Genomic DNA, 20821 nt, shown 5'->3' with positions numbered 1-20821 from the left:
AATTAAGTCATGAAGCATTTTTACAGTGTGTGCATTTTTCAAATTTGCATGCAGTTTTTTTAGTGTGTGTGAGTTACAGTTAATTGTAGCTTTTATTATTATGGTAATTATTATGGTAAAGCATTTTACACCATAAACTGAAATATGCTTTTCTTATCCTTAATAAATTTAATTAAACGTATCTTGGTCATGGTGGCCCAGTGGATAGCACAATTGCCTCACAGCAAGAAGGGCGCTGGTTCAAGCCTCGGCTGGGTCAGTTGGCATTTCTGTGTGGAGTTTGCATATTCTTCCCGTGTTCGCATGAGTTTCCATCGGGTGCAGCGGTTTCCCCCGCTGTCCAAAGACATGCGCTGTAGGTGAATTGGGTAAGCTTAATTGTTCGTAGTGTATGTGTGTGAATGAGTGTGTATGGATCAGTGATGGGTTTCAGCTGGAAGGGCATCAGCTGTTTAAAACATGTGCTGGATAAGTTGGAGGTTCATTCCGCTGTGGTAACCCCTGATTAATAAAGGGGCTAATCTTAAAAGAAAATGAATGAATGAATGAATGTGTCTGAAGAACAACAATTTCTTCAGTGAACCACTGTTTATAAAAGCAATTCAATCTTTTTCTAAACTGCAGTACTGAAAACTGTCTACAATCAGGTTTGCCAGCCTAAGAAACAATTCCTGTAACACACAACACTAACACACAGAAGCGCAGGCATCCACAAAAAGGGCCATTCAGATCTCCACACACTGGCTGAGATCTGTGCATCCTAAGTGTCAAACGAGACGGAGGTCAGACTGATGCTATTATCCCGTGATCAGCCATCACGTGTAACCCAACACCTGTGCCTCACTGACTGGCACTGCGCCACCAGCATTCAACCTGCCGTCACCCAGGAAACTGCATAGCAACCAACTACAATTCTAGGTTTATAAGTCTATATTGCATGCATTTTGTACAAAAATATTAAGCAGCACTTAAGCATTAAACAGCATTTCAATAATTAGAAATGTTTCAAACTAGCATATTAGAATGATTTCTGCAGGATTGTGACACTGAAGCCTGAAGTGATGCTAAAAGTCACCAATATTCACCAATATTCATTCATTCAATTTTTTTTAAGCTTAGTCCCTTTATTAATCTGGGGTCGCCACAGCGGAATGAACCGCCAACTTATCCAGCATCTCCACTTAGAAATGCCAACTGAACCAGGCAACTGAACTGGAATGTCATTTGCCTGTTTAATAAGGATTTGATCAGCTGTAGTTATAAATTACACGGTTTTAATCTTTCAAGGGCTCGTCATCATCCTAATCTTAAAATGTAATATATTTTAAACATTAATACTATATGAACTACATATATATGAGTGTAAAATAACTAAATAAATAACTAATAACTAAATAACACAGGCTCATTCTGGAACTTTGAATCCCCTTGAGCATCAGTGAATGCATACAGTACAGTAAATACAGATCCATACACAAACAAACTGCCTGTCTGTCATGTTGTGGCTTTTTGCTGGCATTGTCTTGTGAATGAATAATACATACTGTAGGTTAGTATATGCTTCATTCAGCCAGTTTCATTTCTGTCAACTTTGCATTTCTGACAGTTTGGCACCATATTGTGTGTGAATAATGCGCAGGTTAGTGTATACTCCATCAGCTGTTTTGTTTCTGTCAGCTTTCCATTTATTTAATGGAATGGCTTAATAAACTATTACGTCTCAGAACATTTTTTTTGTGCCAAGAATAAAGCCCTTCAGTCTAATACAGCAGTGCTATGTTTAGCGTTGGGCTGCCAATAAGCCTGTCCGACTTTCTTCTGCAATAACAACCGCCTGCTGTAATTTATCCCTAACATATTAAAATGATTTACATTTTGCCAGTGGTTGCTGTCTTATTCTGATTGTTGTTACACATTGTTTAATTTCCTTCTTCTGTGTTGTGGAGAAGAAAAGCACTGATTCATTTGGATTTGGATTGGATAGTTAAACTTTACATTTATAATTTGTGTTCCATATTTTCTCTAGCTCTCTTCTTCTCTTCTGTCTTTTAAATAACAAGTAGTAGTACTTTTTCTTTCTGCTTTGTGTGACATACCGTGATATAAAGTTAGGTCCATAAATATTTGGAAATCAACACAATTGTAACATTTTTGGCTCTACACACCAACACAATGGATCTGAAATTAAATGAGCAAGATGTGCTTTAACTGCAGATTGTCAGCTTTAATTTGAGGCACGCAAAGTCACCCAAGTCAGGTGAATGCTATAGGAATTATAACAGTTTGCATATGTGGCTCCCACTTGTTAGGGGTCCAAAAATAATTGGACAATTGGCTTCTAAGCTGCATGGCCAGATATGTTATTCTCTAATTATCAAGCAAGCCATCATTATGCTGCGTTCACACCAGACGCGGAATGCGCGTCAAGCACAAGTGATTTCCATGTTAAGTCAATGCAAACGCACGATTAGACATCCTGCGGCGCGATACACGCGAATGGCGCGGTGCGAATAGCGCGATCTGAACTTCAGCGGACATTCGCGCCACGTTAACCAATCAGAAGCTTGCTCATGTGGGGGCGTGATTGTGATGTATAACCAGTTGATGGTCTCCCGGGGGAAATCCTCCAGGCGACACAGTCATCAAACTGGGCTTGGCTCAGTCAGAAGCACCGTTGAAAGCCTCCGTGATCCAGGTTCAGTTTCTGGAGGAGTTTATGAGCTCACAGAGCTGGATGCATCTCTGAAAGCATGTAGTGGACTCAGACACGGTCCTAAACGTATCGACGCTGTTTTTCATCCTTCATAAAGTACATAAACACTGTTATTTTCTTCATAAAATCCATGTTAGCCATTTAGCAACGAAGCTACAGTCACCGGGAAGACAGAAGCCCTGCCCATCATGCGAATCCGCGTCTGTTCTGAAGTTAATTTGACACGCGAATGAAGCGGATTTGAGGCGCGAATGAAGCGGGGTTTGACGCGCAAATGAAGCTAGTAAACTCAAATGTTCACGCGGCTATTTACGTGCGAATAGCGCGATTTATCCGCGCGTACCGCATCTGGTGTGAACACAGCATTAGGCTGAAAAAGCAAAGCAAACCCATCAGAGAGATAGCCAAAACATTAGGCATGGCCAAAACAACTGTTTGAAACATTCTTAAAAAGAAAAAACGAACCAGTGAGCTTAGAAACACTAACTGAGCATCAAAAACCAGAAGGCCAGATTTCTAAAAAAGCCTTCACAGTGCTTAAGATCAAGATCAACATGAGATCAAGATCAACTTGAAACAGAGTGATGGGAAGAGAAGAGAATGGAGAAGGAAAGGAACTGCTCATGATCCTATAAGCAGTGAAGCATGGTGGTGGTAGTGACATAGCATAGGCATTTATGGCTGTCACTGGAACTGGTTCTCTTGTATTTATTGATGATGTGGCTGCTGAAAAATGCAAAAAGTGTTTCAGGCAATATCTTCTGCCCATATCAAGCCAAATACTTCAGAACTCATTGGAAAGCGCTCCACAGAGCAGATGGAGAATGACCCAAAGCATACTGCAAAAGCAACCAAAGAGTTTTTGAAAGAAAAGAAGTGGAATGTTAGGCAATTGCCAAGTCAATCACCTAAACTGAATCCCATTGAGCATGCATTTCATTTGCTGAAGACAAAACTGGCGGGAAAATGCCCCAAGAACAAGCAGGAACTATAGAAGCCCGGCAGAGCACTACCCAGCATCTGGTGATGTCCATGTCTTCCAGACTTCAGGCCGTAATTGACTGCAAAAGATTTGCAACCAAGGATTAAAAAGTAAAAGTTTGACTTATGATTATTATTCTGTCCAATTACTTTTGGACCCTTAACAAGTGGGAGGAACATTTGCAGACTGTTGTAATTCCTACAACGGTCACCTGATTTGGATGTAAATACCCTCAAATCAAATCAGTCTGCAGTTAAGGCACATCTTGTTTCATTTCAAATCCATTGCGTTGGTGTAGAGAGCCAAAAATGTTAAAATTGTGTCAATATCTAAATTTTTATGGACCTGGCTGTATTTCTTATGCAAGAAGTCTTTATTTATCATTCAGGTGAATCACTAGTGCCAGCACAAATTTATACAGAATTTAGGCAGGACATTTTTTTTTCAAAATGCAAACAATTCCAATCTGTAATCTCCTCTTATTCTGCTGTGCAAACATGTGATGATTATGGGTTTTTGTGAGAAAGCACATCAAAACAAGAAACACAAAAACCATGCTTTGCCGCATTGTACCAAAACTAATTTGTATTACAATCTAAACTATAACCACTATGCACATCCTTTTCATTCGCTTGCTTTCCTAAGCCACATAACATAGATTCGTTCACGCAATGGTACTCATGCATCACACCGAGTGTTCCCTTAAAAGTGATGAAGAACATTCTCAAAATAAGAGGGAATGGCTCTGCGAAATCTAAAAACAGTAAATAAGGATTGACGATAAATAAGATTCACAGAGCATTTTCACAGATTTCTGCTGAGCATGCAGAGCCAAAATAGTCTTAGCACAGAAACTAAACTTGCAGCTGCACTTATTCTTCATGCAAACACAAAACCAACATGTACTACAGTCCTGAGACCTGTAAACGGCCTGAAGCAGTGTGAGTACTGGCACTTTTCCACAGCATGGTACAGACTGGCGTAGCTCACTTCTGGAGTGTATTCACTTTCACAGTTTTTTTAAAGATCCTCTTGGCTGAGGTTCCAAGCCATAGACCAAGTCGTACCGATACTAAAATATGAAATGTAAAATCTGATTGGCTAAAGAGAAGCGTAACTAACAGTGTCAACTGTGGATTTGCAGCACAATACACTAAACCCTCACATGACACCAACGGATTTCAAGGCAAAGAATGTAGTTTCTGCCACTAGAGGATGTTTATTCACAACAAGCAAAGGCGTATTTTGATGATGCTGTGAATCATGGCAGTTGTGGTCTTCATTACTTCGTAGGGGACTTTTGCAGAAATAATGCAGCTAAGTATTAACAAAAATATATGTTTGCATATATTTTTATATGTTATATAGGTTTATACACTCACCGGCCACTTTATTAGGTACACCTGTCCAACTGCTCCCTAATGTCTTGTTGATGCCACTTTTATAGGTACACCTTACTAGTACCAGGTTGGACCCTCTTTTGCCTTTACAACTGCCTTAATCCTTCATGGCATAGATTCAACATGATAATGGAAATATTCCTCAGAGATTTTGGACATATTGACAGGATAGCATCACACAGTTTCTGCAGGTTTGTCGGCTGCACATCCATGATGCGAATCTCCAATTCCACCACATCCCAATGGTGCCCTATTGGACTGGAATCTGGTGATTGTTGAGGTCGTTTGAGTACAGTGAACTCATTGTCATGTTCAAGAAACCAGTCTGAGATGATTCACGCTTTATGACATGGCGCATTATCCTGCTGGAAGTAGCCATCAGAAGATATAAACACTGTGGTCATAAGGGGATGGACATGGTCAGCAACAATACTCTGGCAGGCTGTGGCATTGACACAATGCTCAATAGGTACTAATGGGCCCAGAGTGTGCCAAGAAAATATCCCCCACACCATTACAATCACACTACCAGCCTGAACCATTGATACAAGGCAGGATGAATCCATGCTTTCATAATGGTGATGCCAAAATTATGACCCTACCATATGAATGTTGCAGCAGAAATGGAGACTCATCAGACCGGGCAACATTTTGTGTCATGTGAATTGTAGCCTGTAGAACCAGTCTGGCAATTCTTCTCTGACCTCTGGCGTCAAAAAGACTTTTGCACTCACAGAACTCCCGCTCACTGGATATTTTCTCTTTTTTTGACCATTCTCTGTAAACCCTAGAGATGACTGTGCATGGAAATCCCAGCAGATCAGCACCATGCCACCAACAACCATGCCATGTTCAAAGTCACTTAAATCAGCTTTCTCCCCTATTCTGATGCTTATTTTGAACTGCAGCAGATCGTCTTGACCATGTCTACATGCCTTAATGCATTGAGTTGCTGCCATGTGATTGGACTGATTAAAAATGTGCAAGCAGTTGGACAGGTGTACCTAATAAAGTGGCCAGTGAGTGTATATATTTTAAAGAAAGCTGGAAACCTGTAACCGTTGACTTTCTTTTATGTATTTTTGTGTTTAACAGAAGAAAGAAACTCATAAAGGTTTATAACCACTTGATGAAGAGTAAATAGTGAGCCAACTTTCATATTTGAGCAAAATACCCTTTTCACTGGTAGTCCATGCATTTTTACTGTAGATATACACCCTAGAAATCCATATACAGCGCTCAGCATAATTAAGTGCACCCCATTTTGAAAATTAATATCCATTTGTATCCATTTCTCAGTGAATTTGGCAATGTATTTTGGTGCATTTAAACAAAACAGATTTATTAAACAGAGATACACTACAAAAAATGCTTTTCTTGCTTAGATTTTTTGTCTTGTTTCTAGACTAAATATCTAAATTTTCTTATATCAAAAAGCATTTTTAGACAAGCTAATCATATTGTCTTGTTTTGAAAAATAATATGCCAATATTAAGTGAGTTTTTCCTTAAAACAAGCAAAATAATCTGCCAATGGGGTAAGCAAAATAATCTTGTTTTTTTCTTTTGATGTAAGATTATTTTGCTTGCCCCATTGGCAGATTATTTTGCTTGTTTTAAGGAAAAACTCACTTAATATTCGCATATTATTTCTCAAAACAAGACAATATGCTTTGCTTGTCAAGAAAATTATTCTTGATTTAGGAATTTTTAGATATTTAGTCTAGAAACAAGACAAAAAATCTAGCTCCAGATTTGGTTTCAGTACTGATTAATCTAATGTATATGCACAAATATAATAATGTATAGCTTCCTATTAAAATATGAATTTAAAAGATTTGTGAGGGGTGTACTTTTCTATGCTGAGCACTGTATATGTGAAAATCGGGATTTCTAAGGAAATACAATTCTAAATGTTTAAATGAAAAATGCAAATTTAGCGATCAGCAGCAGATCAGACATCTAAGTAAGCAATGTATAACATACAATGTAAAAACTCTCCTTGAAGACATATTCAAACAGGCGGCCATTACAGATGAAAACTAAGGAGCAGATCCAGCGAGAGTTAGATAAGAGTGACCCAGAATAAAGTCACAGCGGTAGACGCGGTGCAGCTATACAGTAATGATATTTCTATAATCCCATCCACTTTGAAGTGTTGCTAAGCTAAAGTGGAAAAGCTAAAAACGTAGCCAAAATCCTGCTGAGTCGAGCGGTACCACACAAAAGAAAAATACAGCTCAAAACACACAGATCCTGGAAATAACAGAGAGGGTTTTTGGCATCTCTCACCTGATGCAGGTTGATCAACACATCTGTCTCGGGGGCATGACCTCCTGTCGCCATGGGGACAGGGACGGGCGCAGCTGCGGGTACACTAGGGGTCTGTAATCAGCCCTTCTCTTTCACGGCTGGGTTTCCAGTCAGCCTGTGGGGTGGCATAACCTGTAATGGAGAGAGAGAGAGAGACAACGTTTGGTCATATTCTATAGACAACATAAAACTAACACAGGCGTGAGTGCACATGGAGAAATAAATGCATTACGGCAGAATATATTACAGAGAACATGCACATATTTGCCTCATAGTTATTGTATGTAAAGAATTGTAATGTTGTGTATATGTTTTTATTTTATTTTGATTTATTTTTATTTTTAAAAGTCAAGCTTCCCTTGAACAGGTGTTGAGAATTAACAAGTTAGCAAACTATGCATTTGGTTTGTCGAGTGTATTTGTGATGTCCATGTCACATAATAAATAAATAAATTTAAAGAGCCCATATTATGGGTTTTTGAAAATTCCCCTCCATGTAGTGTGTAACACAGCTCTAAGTGAAGTGAAGTATCCAGCTAAGGCTTAAATCTGTAAGAGTACAGTGTTTAAAACGGTTGATTCATCTATAAAATAGTCGACTCATAGTGCTTCAAACGAGTCGCCTTGATACCGAGTCATTAGGTGTTTCGCCATGACGTACGAACGAAACCAAGTTATTCACGTGCACGCGCAAACCCGGGAGATTTAAAACCTGAGGCCCCGCCCTCTGACACAGAAACCCAGACACACACACACACACACCCACAAACACACGCACACAAACATGCCGGTTGATTGAAGTCACACTGCAGGTGGATATTATCGAGTCTCTACCCAAAGATGAAACCTCAGCATTATAGCCAAGCAGTTGGAAACTACTGGAAACTTCTGCAAACTACATGCTACAAAGAATACATCATCAGCGTTTGTTAAAGGAAGGATCAGTAAAGAGCAACTTACTGATGGACATGTCAGGATGGGTTTCTTCCTCCATTTCTCAAGTGTAAGTACGTGCGATTAAAGTTGTTGCCTCGTTTACTCTAGCTTGCAAATGTATATAGCTGTGATTTGTTACTTGTAACTGCGTGTACTGTATCAGGTTAACTGGCTATATTCTCATATCGCGTGCAAAGCCACGTTAAAAACGCGACACCTGCTGCTTTGTTTACGGAGCTCCATGGAGGAGGAGTAGTGTGTGTGTCTGTGTGTGCGTGTGCACGAGCTGTCGTCCGGTGGTGTGCGTGTTTGTCAATTGGTGAAGTTGTGTTCTCGCCACTATCGCCACTGGCTTGCTCGGTTTTTAGACTTGTGGAGCTGCGCATCGATGGATTTGCTTTTCAGTGTTTGGACTTTCAGCAGTGAAAATTAATCAACACTGAACTGAACTAAACTGAACTTTAACTCTGAAAACCGCACTGACACTGTATCAGTTTCAGTTTTCTATGTTAAGCTGCTTTGACACAATCTAAATTGTTAAAGTGCTATAGAAATAAATATGAATTGAACTAAATTGAATTTGATGAAAAAATAAATCATACACTGACACCCTAGTCACCCTGCAGGCCCGTCCGTTATGCCACTGATTAGTTCAATTTAAAATATTTGCTTTCTCAGTATATAGAAATATTTGCTTTCTAAATCAGTATATAGAAATATGTGCTTTCTATATGATTTCTATATGAGCTTTTGAGGATTAAAAGTTACTTGGTCATAATTAACTTTTTTAAGGTGTCCTAAAAAGGAGGCTACAGAGCAATATTAGTCAATTACTTACTATGTGGTTAGGGTTGGAATGCAGTTTAGGTTTAGGGTTAGTTGCATGTATGCATAATTAATTGTAATTAACAGTAATACTACTATGTAATGTATGTGACAACTCAAAATAAAGTGTTAGCATTTTTTGTTTGTAATAATGTCAATATTTTGAACAACAATGTGTAAACAAACAATTCTTAAACATGAACACAATATATTTAGGAACTAAACTACAAGAAAAAAATAAAATAAAATAATATAAAAAATAAAATATATTTTAACAAGACTCTAATTACACATAAATTCCATTTTTTACATTATAAAATAAAATAAAATAAAATTTTATTTATTTAATTGTAAAAACACTACAATTTAATTTATATTTTATTTTATTTATTAAATAATTTTTTATTAGGATTAAAACTGTAAATTATGAAAAACAGTAAAAACTAAATAAAAATATTAAATTAATTAAACTTTGTTATTTTAACAAGACACTAATAACACATAAGTCCATTTTTTACATTATAAAAATTTTAAATTAAAATAATAAATTATATTTAAAAATGTAATAATGTAGTAAAAAATGTAATATATTTTTAAATTAAAATATAAAGTTAAATAAATTTAATTTAATTTAATTAAACTGGCTTTTTAACAAGAGAAAAATTACAGGGAAATCAACGTTTTTTTACATAATTAAATTAAATTAAATACAAAATTAAATACAATTTTGAATTTATTTAAATTTTAAAAAATGTAATACATTTTTTGTAAAAAAAAAATTTAAATATTAAATTAAAATAAATTAATATAGATTTTGGCTTTTTAAGACACTGATTACACAGAAATCTGTTTTACATTATAAAATAAAATAAAATTTTAATTCAATTTAATTTATATTTAATTTTATTTTATTCATTTAGTAAATTTGAATAAAAATTAAAATTGTGTATATGACTTATATTAATATTTTGATTGTGTTTCACCATTATTTAAATAAAATTAAACTTTGCCTTTTTAACGAGATGCTAATTACACAGAAAGTATTATTTACATAGTTACATTAATTTAAATTATATATATATATTTACAAACAAGCTCATGCTCACACTAAACCAGCAGACAAGCGGTGGGTTCTCCACAATGCAACATTATTGCGGTGTGCCAGTGCAGTGGTGCCAGTGTGGGCTCTGCATGTGTGAGTCCAGTGTCTGCTCTATGATAAACAGCTCTTATGGGAAGCTGAAGATGACTCATGTCTCCAGTCTGCGTCAGTGCAGACAAGCTCCAGCATACGTCTCATGTATGCCATATAAACCGCACCCTGCTGGATATCATTTCTGCATCATTCACTGAAAAATAGATTCATTTGATTTACAAATTTTTTAAGGTAAGTGATTGCAAACTATTTATATGGGCTAAATTTAAACAAACAATTAAAGTTGAAGATTACTTAATTTATTTTGTTTGCTTAAATTCATCTCATATAAATTGTTTGCAACCACTTACCTTACAAAAATGTAGTAAATCCAATGAATCATTTTATTTCAGAGCTGAACATCAGTGGAATCTTCATACTCCAACATAACTCCATCCGTCACCATTCTGCATGCATTGAAAAGGTTATCAGTGAATCCAGTCAAAACCTTTGAACAATGATGCCAATCAGGCTCTGAATGAAAACAATTAGTTAATTTCTTCATCACTGAGCTCATATTTAATGCTCTTTCATAACACACTGATGTAGATAAACAAACATACCAACAAGCTTTCTTGTTGAGCATAAATGTTTACATATATTTTTAGCTCATAAGCAGATTTGACCTTTAATATTTTGTTGGATTCAAGAAGAAACTGGATAAAAAAAAATTATAAAACAAAAAAATATTTTTAAAAATGATTAAAAATATTAATAAAACAATAATTTCTCAAACTGTTTATAAAAATATTTACAACAAAAATGTCTCAAATATTAACACAATATATTGAACTAATCTTCAGTAAATAAAAAGTTAAATTAAATTAAATTAAATTAAATTAAATTAAATTAAATTAAATTAAATTAAATTAAATTAAATTAAATTAAATTAAATTATATTTTTAGATTTTATTAAATAAAATTAAATTGTTAAAAATCAAAGTTTTATTTTATTTACATTTAATGTGAATTAGGAGCTGTCAAAGTGTTCTTACATCTATTAAAACAGTCAGTTATTACAAATGAATTATGTTTTTTAAAAGATAAGTTAAGACATATTATTTTCATTCATTTTCTTCTCAGCTTAGTCCCTTTATTAATCAGGGGTCGCCACAGTGGAATGAACCAACTTATCCAGCATTTATTTTACACAGCGGATGCTCTTCTAGCAACCCAAGACTGGGAAACACCCATACACACTCTTTCACACTCAAACACTACAGACAATTTAGTTTACCCAATTCACCTCTACCACATGTCCTTGCTGGAGCAACAAAAAGAAACCCACACGAACATGGGGAGAACATACAAACTCCAAACAGAAATGCCAACTGACCAAGCCAGGGCTCGAACCAGCGACCTTCTGGCTGTGAGGCGATCGTGCTACCCATTGCACCACCGTGACACCAACCTATTATTTTGCTGGCAAAAATTATATTATAATACATTTAATAATGGTGTCCTTAACCATAAACATCTACATTTATATTAGGTAATTTAACAAATGTTACTCTTTTTTAACGTTTATTTCCGCATGTATCAAGAAAAAAACTCACAAAAACAAACTTGTTTTTATATATCTATTGTAATAATATGTAATTTTCTGAATTACATAATTAAAATACTTAACATAAGTGATATTGTTTTACAGTTTTAATTTTCAATAAAATCATTTCCTTAAAAAATATTTTTTATTTGAAAAAGCAAAAATACTTAATTTCTTCTAAAAATAAAAATAGAAACAAATGATAATATATATTATCGATCTCTCAATTAAAATAAACTATTGTCAATAGAATAAAGCAATTAATCAGTATTAAATTGCAGGACTCCATAAAGCTCATCATTAAAGTCTGATATAAATATCAATTGGTTTTATTAAGTTTGCATAAATAAGTTTGCATAAACTGTATTATAAAAACTAAATTAAAAAAATGCAAGATTTTTTTTTTATTTTAACTATACAACTCAATGTCCTTGATATGTTTTAATATCTCTAAAGGAAAAAAAATGATTTCCATTATGACACTGGTCTTTGTTAGGTTATATTTAAAAACATGAACAGCTGCATGTATACTTACAGTAATAAATAAAATGTAAACCACAGTATAGTGCCCTAAAGCTAACAGGGCAGTTTAAGAACATATTTGCTTTAAACAGGGACCAAGTGAACCTACACAAAGTAAATTTCAGCAGTAGTGGGCGAGTGTGGAATAAAACTCACAGCTATGGGATGGAGAAAACAGACCTCTCACAAACAGCTGGGGGAGTTAGTGTTCACGTGCTTTTAGCATTGTTTTAGTTATTTTTAATTATTTCTTAGAAATTGCTTATTTTAAACAATTGATTTTGCACATACAATCTCAGAGATCCAATCTTCAAAGATACAATCTTCAAAGATTCTGGGCACTATTTTAATGATCTAAAAAGTGCAAAAGCAGTGTTTCTCAACCATGTTCCAGGAGGACCAGCAACACTGCATGTTTTGAATGTGTCCTTTGTCTGTCACACCCATTATTGGCTTTCAGTCTCTGCTAATGAGCTGATGATCTGAATCAGGTGTGTTTGGTTAAGGAGACATGGAAAATGTTCAGAGCTGGTGGTCCTCCAGGAGCGTGGTTGAGAAACACTGGTCTAAAGTGCACCGTGCAGACATGTCCAAATCCACTTATCCTATTTTAAGAAGGGGAAATACAGTCGGCGAACCCAGCGCATGGTCTAAAAGGGTTGTTTTTATTCTCTTAATGAGTTATGGGTGTGTTTTGGGCTTAACATACATTAAACCAATGAGAGTTGAATCTCTCATTCCATTTAAGAGTTAATTGGGGTTGTGCCATGGGTATTTATAGCCTAGTAATCTATAAGAAGAACATAGTCTAAAGCAGTGTTTCTCAACCATGTTCTAGGAGGACCAGCTACACTGCATGTTTTAAATGTGTCCTTTGTCTGTCACACTCATTGTAGGTTTTCAGTCTCTGCTAATGAGCTGTTGATCTGAATCAGGTGTGTTTGGTTAAGGAGACATGGAAAATGTGCAGAGCTGGTGGTCCTTCAGGAACATGGTTGAGAAACACTGGTCTAAAGTGCACTGTGCAGACATGTCCAAATCCACTTTTCCTATTTTAAAAAGGGAAAATACAGTCAGCGGACCCAGTGCATGGTCTAAAAGGCTTGTCCTTAATCCCGTAATGAGTTATTGGTGTGTATTGGGCGTAACATGAATTAAACCAATCAGAGTCACACCTCCCATTCTTTTTAACAGTCAGTTGTGGTCGCGCCATGAGTATTTATAGCTTAATCTCACGAGGAAAAGTACTTTGTTTTATCAGTTTAGTGGCTAATTCGTATGAATTCATTTGAGTTCAGTTGTACGAGAATGTACAATTTTAAAAAGGAGGCGTGACACCAAACCAAAATCCAAACCAAATCCAGCACATGTTTTACGCAGCAGATGCCATTCCCGCCGCAACCCATCTCTGGGAAACATCCATACACACTCAAACACTACGGACAATTTAGCCTACCCAATCTGGCTTTTTTGTAAACGGTAAAAAACTACTCAATTACAGTAATTTGAATTTTTGTAAATCATTACGCTCCACCATTCATGTTAATATCACAAAGTCAAAAGAAATCTCTAGAGTTGAAATTCAGATATGGTATTGAGAATTTCATTCCAAAACACACTGAGCTATTGACAAATTCCAACAGACTGAACCAGTCCTCTGAACTCTGTCCTTTATCAATGCTGTGCACGCACAAAAAAACCATTGATTTATAATTTATAATTGATAAAATAGGTTAATTGACACAATATTTTTATTACCAATTATGTGATTTAGAACATAAAAAAGCATTTGCAAATGTATACAACCCTTAGTCTATGGCAATGGGGGTATTGGCCTTATTAGTTGACATAGTCAATGATCGAATCCGAAGGGAATGCATTTGTTAGGGATCACAGGGATTTTCTAGCCCATGATGATGACTGGCTTATTAGCCGTTTAAGATTTTCAAGAGCTATCCTCTTGGAGCTCTGTGCTGAATTGGGTCCAAATTTGGAAAGAGAGACAGTGAGGAAGCAGGGTGCGTGATGGGTGGCTTCTTGGTGAGAGATGTATTTAAAGATAATATTCCTGCTAAGTTTTTTTTTTTTTTTATTAAGCGTAATTATTTAACTGCATATCAGAAGACCAAAGTTATCCATTAAACACATGGCTAAGAACCTCCTTCAACAACCCACAAACTGAACAAGAGCACAGATACAATAATGCCCATTCTTGCACTCAATCAGTTGTAGAGCGGGCGATTGGGCAGCTGAAATGCCGGCGACGCTGCTTTGATAAGAGTAAAGGGGTGCTGCTATACCGCCCTAATAAAGTGTTCCTCTAATACATCTGTGTCTCCCACAGACACAGATACTACTCCAGACAGTAAAGTGTCACCCACAATTGAGGCAACTCTCTCCTCAGCATCCCTGTTCCCCCGCCTGTTCGGTCTTAACTTTAACCTGCACCTTTACATCAGACTTTTTTTTTATTCACTCACAGTGCAATGTTCAGACCCCACTGCATTGACCGCATCAGCTAAACTCTCCCACTCTTTGTTTTATCTTTTGTTATTAATTCCGGAGGACAAACTTGCAAATAACACAGTTTTTTCTCTGGTCTACCTCCGATAGGAGCACCTCCAATTCATCTCTAATTCTTGCTTGCTTTTCCCATTGCTTTGTCGTTTGGTTTTGCTAAAGTGGAGTCATTACCATATTTATGAGGGGGAGGTTTTGTGCTCGTGCATGTTGCACTCAATTTCACGTTAATTCAGATGTATAAAGAGAATATGCGTGGGATTTCGCGTACGCAGTGTTTCATACATCTGATATTTTTACTATTTTGTCCGTGCACAATGTTTTAGTATTAATTCAACGCAAGTCCCTGTACATAAGGCCCCAGGTGTCTGATGTATAAAACTTGCTTAGAAACCTTCCTAAAAGTGAACATACATATTCACTGTTCACATGTATTTTTTATTTTCTAGCAAGCAAAAAATATTGTCTTGTTTTCAGAAATAATATTAAGTGATTTTTTAAAACAAGCAAATTATTCTGTCAACTGGGGAAGCAAAATAATCTTATGTCAAAACAAAAAACAAGATTATTTTGCTTACTCTATTGCCAGATAATTTTGCTAGTTTTGAGGCAAAATGCAGTTCATTGTTACATTTTATTTCTGAAAACAAGATAATATTTTTGGCTTGTCTAGAAAATGCTTCTTGATATAAGAATGTTTTGATATTTGGACTAGAAACAAGACGGAGAGTAAAAAAAGCTTTTTATTTATTTATTTATTTATTTATTTATTTATTTATTTATTTATTTATTTATTTATTTATTTATTTATTTATTTAGCAGAGCATCAAAATGTATTTTAATTTATTTGCTAATGATTACAACTAATAGGATGATCTAAATTGGTTAAATTAAGTCAATATTTAAAGTTAACTATATATTTTTTCAGTTTACTTACAGCTCCACACATTCTCCCATTAAGTTTGTTTTTTATAGAGTTTTGCATAAGTAGCATACCCATATTTCTGCCCATTTTGTGTGTGCACCACATTTATAACTCCAGATCTCTGAACAAACCATTTCAGACACTGTGAGAAAAGATTTTAGGCTAATAACAAACCTTTTGTAGTATGTTTAACATAAACTTAAGCCTTAAAAAAGCATGCTTGGGGTAATTAAATGGATGACTAACATAACCTTGTTTACTTTCAACTCTAAATCAGGACTTTTGGGCTTCTCATGCATCTCTCTCTCTCTCTTTCCTCTTTCTTTCTCTCTCACTATCTCTCTCTACACAGCAGGAAAGAGCCTATTGGACATATTTATAGAGCAACAGCAGAATATTTCATCAAATGATTCACTTGCCTTCTGCAAATAACCCAAGTGGAAAACTGCTATTAATGTCCGAGAGCATGCTGAGGGCATCATGGGAGAAATTAACAGTCCCACACATCGCTCACCTGGGAAAGCAGACGGTTTTCCTCAGTCCCACTGTTAGTCTGAGGCAACCAAGCTCTTGTCAAGTGAACTCTCAACCTTACATGAGGATGAAGCTAACAGACACATGCATCATATTTGATATGTGACCCTGTCTGCTTCCTGTGTGTCCGACTAGTGTCCATCATGCACTTCCTCTTCCCTTCAGCAAGCCATCAAAGCTCCACAAATCATTTATGAGCTGCACTGGCACACAGAGTGGCCTCTGTAAACAGAGATCAGCAAAAGAAATGGTCACTTGATGTCCCCTGCAACTATGGCTGTCTTTATAATGAAAGTGTAAAAATAGTTTTTACTTATTTTTATTTTATCTATTATTAATATTTTATTACTATTATTATTATTGGGTGATGCGGTGGCTCAGTGGTTAGTGCCTTCGCCTCACAGCAAGAAGGTCGCTGGTTCGAGCCTCGGCTGGGTCAGTTGGCGTTTCTGTGTGGAGTTTGCATGTTCGCGTGGGTTTCCTCCGGGTGCTCCGGTTTCCCCCACAGTCCAAAGACATGCAGTACAGGTAAATTGGGTAGGCTAAAATTGTCCGTATTGTATGTGTGTTAATGAGTGTGTATGGGTGTTTCCTAGTGATGGGTTGCAGCTGGAAGGGCATTAGCTGCATAAAACGTATGCTGGATAAGTTGGCGGTTCACTCCATTGTGGCGACCCTCATTTAATAAAGGGACTAAGCCAAAAAGAAAACGAATGAATGAATGAAAATAGAATGAAATAAAATAAAATGAAATTAAATTAAATTAAACAAAATGTAATAAAATTTAAAATAAAATAAAAAACTTATAAAACAAAATTAAATTAAATTAAATTAAATTAAATTAAATTAAATTAAATTATTAAAAAATTAAATAAAACAAAACAAAATTAAATTATGAATTAAAAAATATTCATTAAAATAAATTAGACAAAATTAAATTAAATTAAAAATTAAACAAAATAAATTAAATAAAACAAATTAATTAAATTAAATTAAAAATACATTTAATTAAATTTTAAACAAAATAAAATAAAAATATTACAAAAACTCCAGTTAAATTTAATTAAATTATAGTACATTAAACTTAATTCTGGATTAAAATTATTACAATTACCATATATTAAATCTAAGGTAAATGTACCTATAATATATATTAATGTACTTATAATACATATATATATATATATATATATATATATATATATATATATATATATATATATATATATATATATATATATATATATATATATATATATATATATATTTATATATATATATATATATTGAAGTCAGAATTATTAGCCCCCCTTTGATTTAACATAATTGAATTATGTTTAACAGGACAAGAAAACTTTCACAGTATGTCTGATAATATTTTTTCTTCTGGACAAAGTCTTATTTGTTTTATTTCAGCTGTTATTTCAGCAGTTTTTATTATTTTTTTTTTTAAAAACATTTTAAGGACAATATTATTAGCCCCTTTAAGCAGTTATTTTTTTCCGATTGTCTACGGAATAAACCATCGTTACACAATAACTTTCCTAATTACCCTTACCTGCCTAGTTAACCTAATAAACCTAGTTAAGCCTTTAGATGTCACTTTAAGCAGTTTAGAAGTGTCTTGAAAAAGATCTAATCAAATATTTTTCACTATTATCATGGCAAAGATTAAATAAATCAGTAATTAGAAATGAGTTATTAAAACTATTATGTACTATTATAAAACTATGTAAACTATTATAGAAAAAAAATAAAGAGGGGGCCTAATAATTCAGGGGTGCTAAAAACAACTGTAATATTTAAAAAATATTTCATTTATTTGTTCTATTCATTTTATTTTTGTAATTAATCTTGCATATTTTTAACTATCAAGACACTCAAAGTTGACGTAAATATCTTGCAGCATCCTAATGTCTAAAAAAAGCACTGGTATCAAATCCGCATCAGCATCTTTAAAAGTCCATCACTGTTCATCCATTATTGCTTGACTCCCAAACAGCCACACCAGTGAACGTGCGAGTCACATTGAGGTCTGCACTAATGAGAGCACATCAGGGCCAGATGTTTGTTTCCGAGGGAGCTCTAGGTAAATTATTAACACTAATAGCCTCTTATCGTGAACAATTAGGCACGCAAAGCACAAGCAGATTTAGCTAATGGTCCCAGAGGCCTTGGACTCTATAGAAACCAGCATTGCAACCACAAATGCCTCCACCTTTAGGTGTCCTTAAAGGAACAATCTACTTTTTTTGGAAATAGGCTCATTTTACAAGTCACCTAGAGTTAAAACAGTCGAGTTTTACCATTTTTGCATCCATTAAGCTGATCTTTGGGTCTGGCAGGAGCACTTTTAGCTTAGCTTAGCATAAATTATTGAATCGGATTAGACCATTAGCACCTCGCATTAACCCTTTCACATGTATGATCGCCATACTGTCACACCAGAGTTATTAAAATATTCCCAATACACGCCATCAGCTGAAATCGGATTTACCACAACACATTCTGGGTATTTAGGACTGATTTAGACCAGATTCTCATTGATCTCTATTGATTTATTGCATCCAAAATGGATTCAAAAAATGTTAAAACTCCACTGTCTAACTTTAGGTGACTTGTAAAACGAGTGAAAAAAAAATGGAGTGTTCCTTTAAGTGCCAGCCTGACTTCAGACATGGTGCAGTCGGCTTACAGAGGCTTATTTTGGTGGCTACACACTGTAAAAAAGTGTAGTTCTCTGAATGTGAAGCCGATTCTGCTTGTTAGCTCGTCTTCCAGCTGTCTCTGGGTCTTGAGTTTTACTCCAGCGTCGTTCCACTGAGAGCTTTGGCTGTCTAAATAGAGCTCATCCAAAGGCTAATCACAGGCATGCCTGATCCCCCAGACCCAGCATGCCCTAAATACAGAAATCCCCAATGCACGAGGATCACAGACTCACTGGAGCCCTATACCTTAAGTTCAAAAACAGCCACTATATGCCTCTTCTGTCTGCTTTTCAGATGCACTGTGAGACTGAAAGCGAATCAGCTCTTTAAAATGCTCATCTGCGCGTCTCTTCTGGATAAGTTCCCAGTTATAATGCAGTTCTCCATCATTTCATCATGGTTTGATGAATAATGGCTGCGGCTGTGCACAAACAATGGAATTAAATAAAACAATTAAGTGAAATAACAATTATGCCTGCTTTCCATGGGCAGAAACAGAGCAGAGTTCATTGTATTAGACCAATTAGTGAGTGAATAAGATGAGATATATCCAGCAGACCCGCAGACCCACACATGATTCAGGACACTCAATCTCCGCCGCACAATTTAGGCCAGGGTGACCCGTATATGACAGATGTAAATGTTTTAAACATCTTCTAGGACCTCTGTCATCAATGTAGCTGTCATAATCACCAGCTATCTAATCCTTGGAGATTGCTGGTAAAACACAGACCGCTAAAACACTACAAACCTGCCATTATATGGACTACAGATCCATTCATGCACCACACACTCACACCTGTTCCGGTTGTCCGCTGATTGCTAACACGCACAACTGAAGGTGTTAATCATAACTGATTACATGGACTTTAAAAGCAGCACACACGTTTTTCTGAGTCTTGTTTAACTGTACTAAGACATCCTGACGTATTTCCTTTGCCGTGTTTGATCTTTTGCCTTGTTTTATTGTTTTGTTGCTTGCTGCCAGCACTGACCAATCATCTGTTTATGACTACGCCTTTTGTATGATCTGTTTGCCCCTGCATTGACTGTTGCTTGCCTGACCAATCTCCTTATAAACCCTGCATTTGGATCCACACTTCCTTGTCAGCGTCCCCAACACATTACAATAGCGTCATCTTTAGCCGCTTTTCCACTATCGTGCTGAATCGTTCTTTAAACAGAACTGTTCCATTCCGTGCCAAACCGGGCCAGACAGCACGGATACGGTTTCATTTTCCACTGTCGTGCTGCGACAAAGCTCTTTAAAACATTACACAAAACGCATCAGTAGTTGCCTTGGTAACGCAATGTAAACGGCTAAATAAGAGCCGAAACAAGTATTTTTTTTTTCATAAAAGCAAAAGCAACCATGTGACTAAACACTGTTATGCCGCTCTATCAAATAGGGGTGCTAAATATCGGTACATGTGCACCCTTATTTATTTATATGTTGCGCAGCTTTGGCTAAATTTTATTTGGAGGGAAAATTACCAAAATGTAACGTGATGATTGAAAATAATTAGAGGGGAAATAAATATTTAAAATCTCTGAACATAACAGAAAAATAAAGAATGATAAGACAAAAATAATAGTGCATTTGCATATAGTGGCAGAAATATAATTTTGGACAGGCCTTGTCAAAGTTGAGCGGGCACTTTCACTAATAAAAACACAGCACATAAATTATTTCATTTTTAACA

The 20821-nt window shown here is 35.6% G+C and overlaps 1 protein-coding gene across 5 annotated transcripts in view; it reads right to left on the bottom strand.

Moving 5' to 3' along the window:
* slc4a3 (solute carrier family 4 member 3) overlaps positions 1–20821 on the bottom strand; it is a 208714-nt gene that overhangs the window by 158077 nt on the left and 29816 nt on the right. For all 5 annotated transcript variants that reach the window (NM_001423525.1, XM_087265860.1, XM_087265861.1 and 2 more), the window contains one exon: positions 7387–7539. In NM_001423525.1, the coding sequence (NP_001410454.1) occupies positions 7387–7440 (54 nt within the window). In that variant the 5' untranslated portion in view covers positions 7441–7539. The remainder of the gene's footprint in view (positions 1–7386; positions 7540–20821) is intronic.

This window comes from Danio rerio, chromosome 9 (genome assembly GCF_052040795.2).
Source record: "Danio rerio strain M-AB ecotype USA chromosome 9, GRCz13ab, whole genome shotgun sequence".
NCBI classification, from domain to species: domain Eukaryota; kingdom Metazoa; phylum Chordata; class Actinopteri; order Cypriniformes; family Danionidae; genus Danio; species Danio rerio.
The sequence above is the reverse complement of the archived record's forward strand: the minus strand, read 5'-3'. Positions and strand labels throughout refer to the sequence as shown.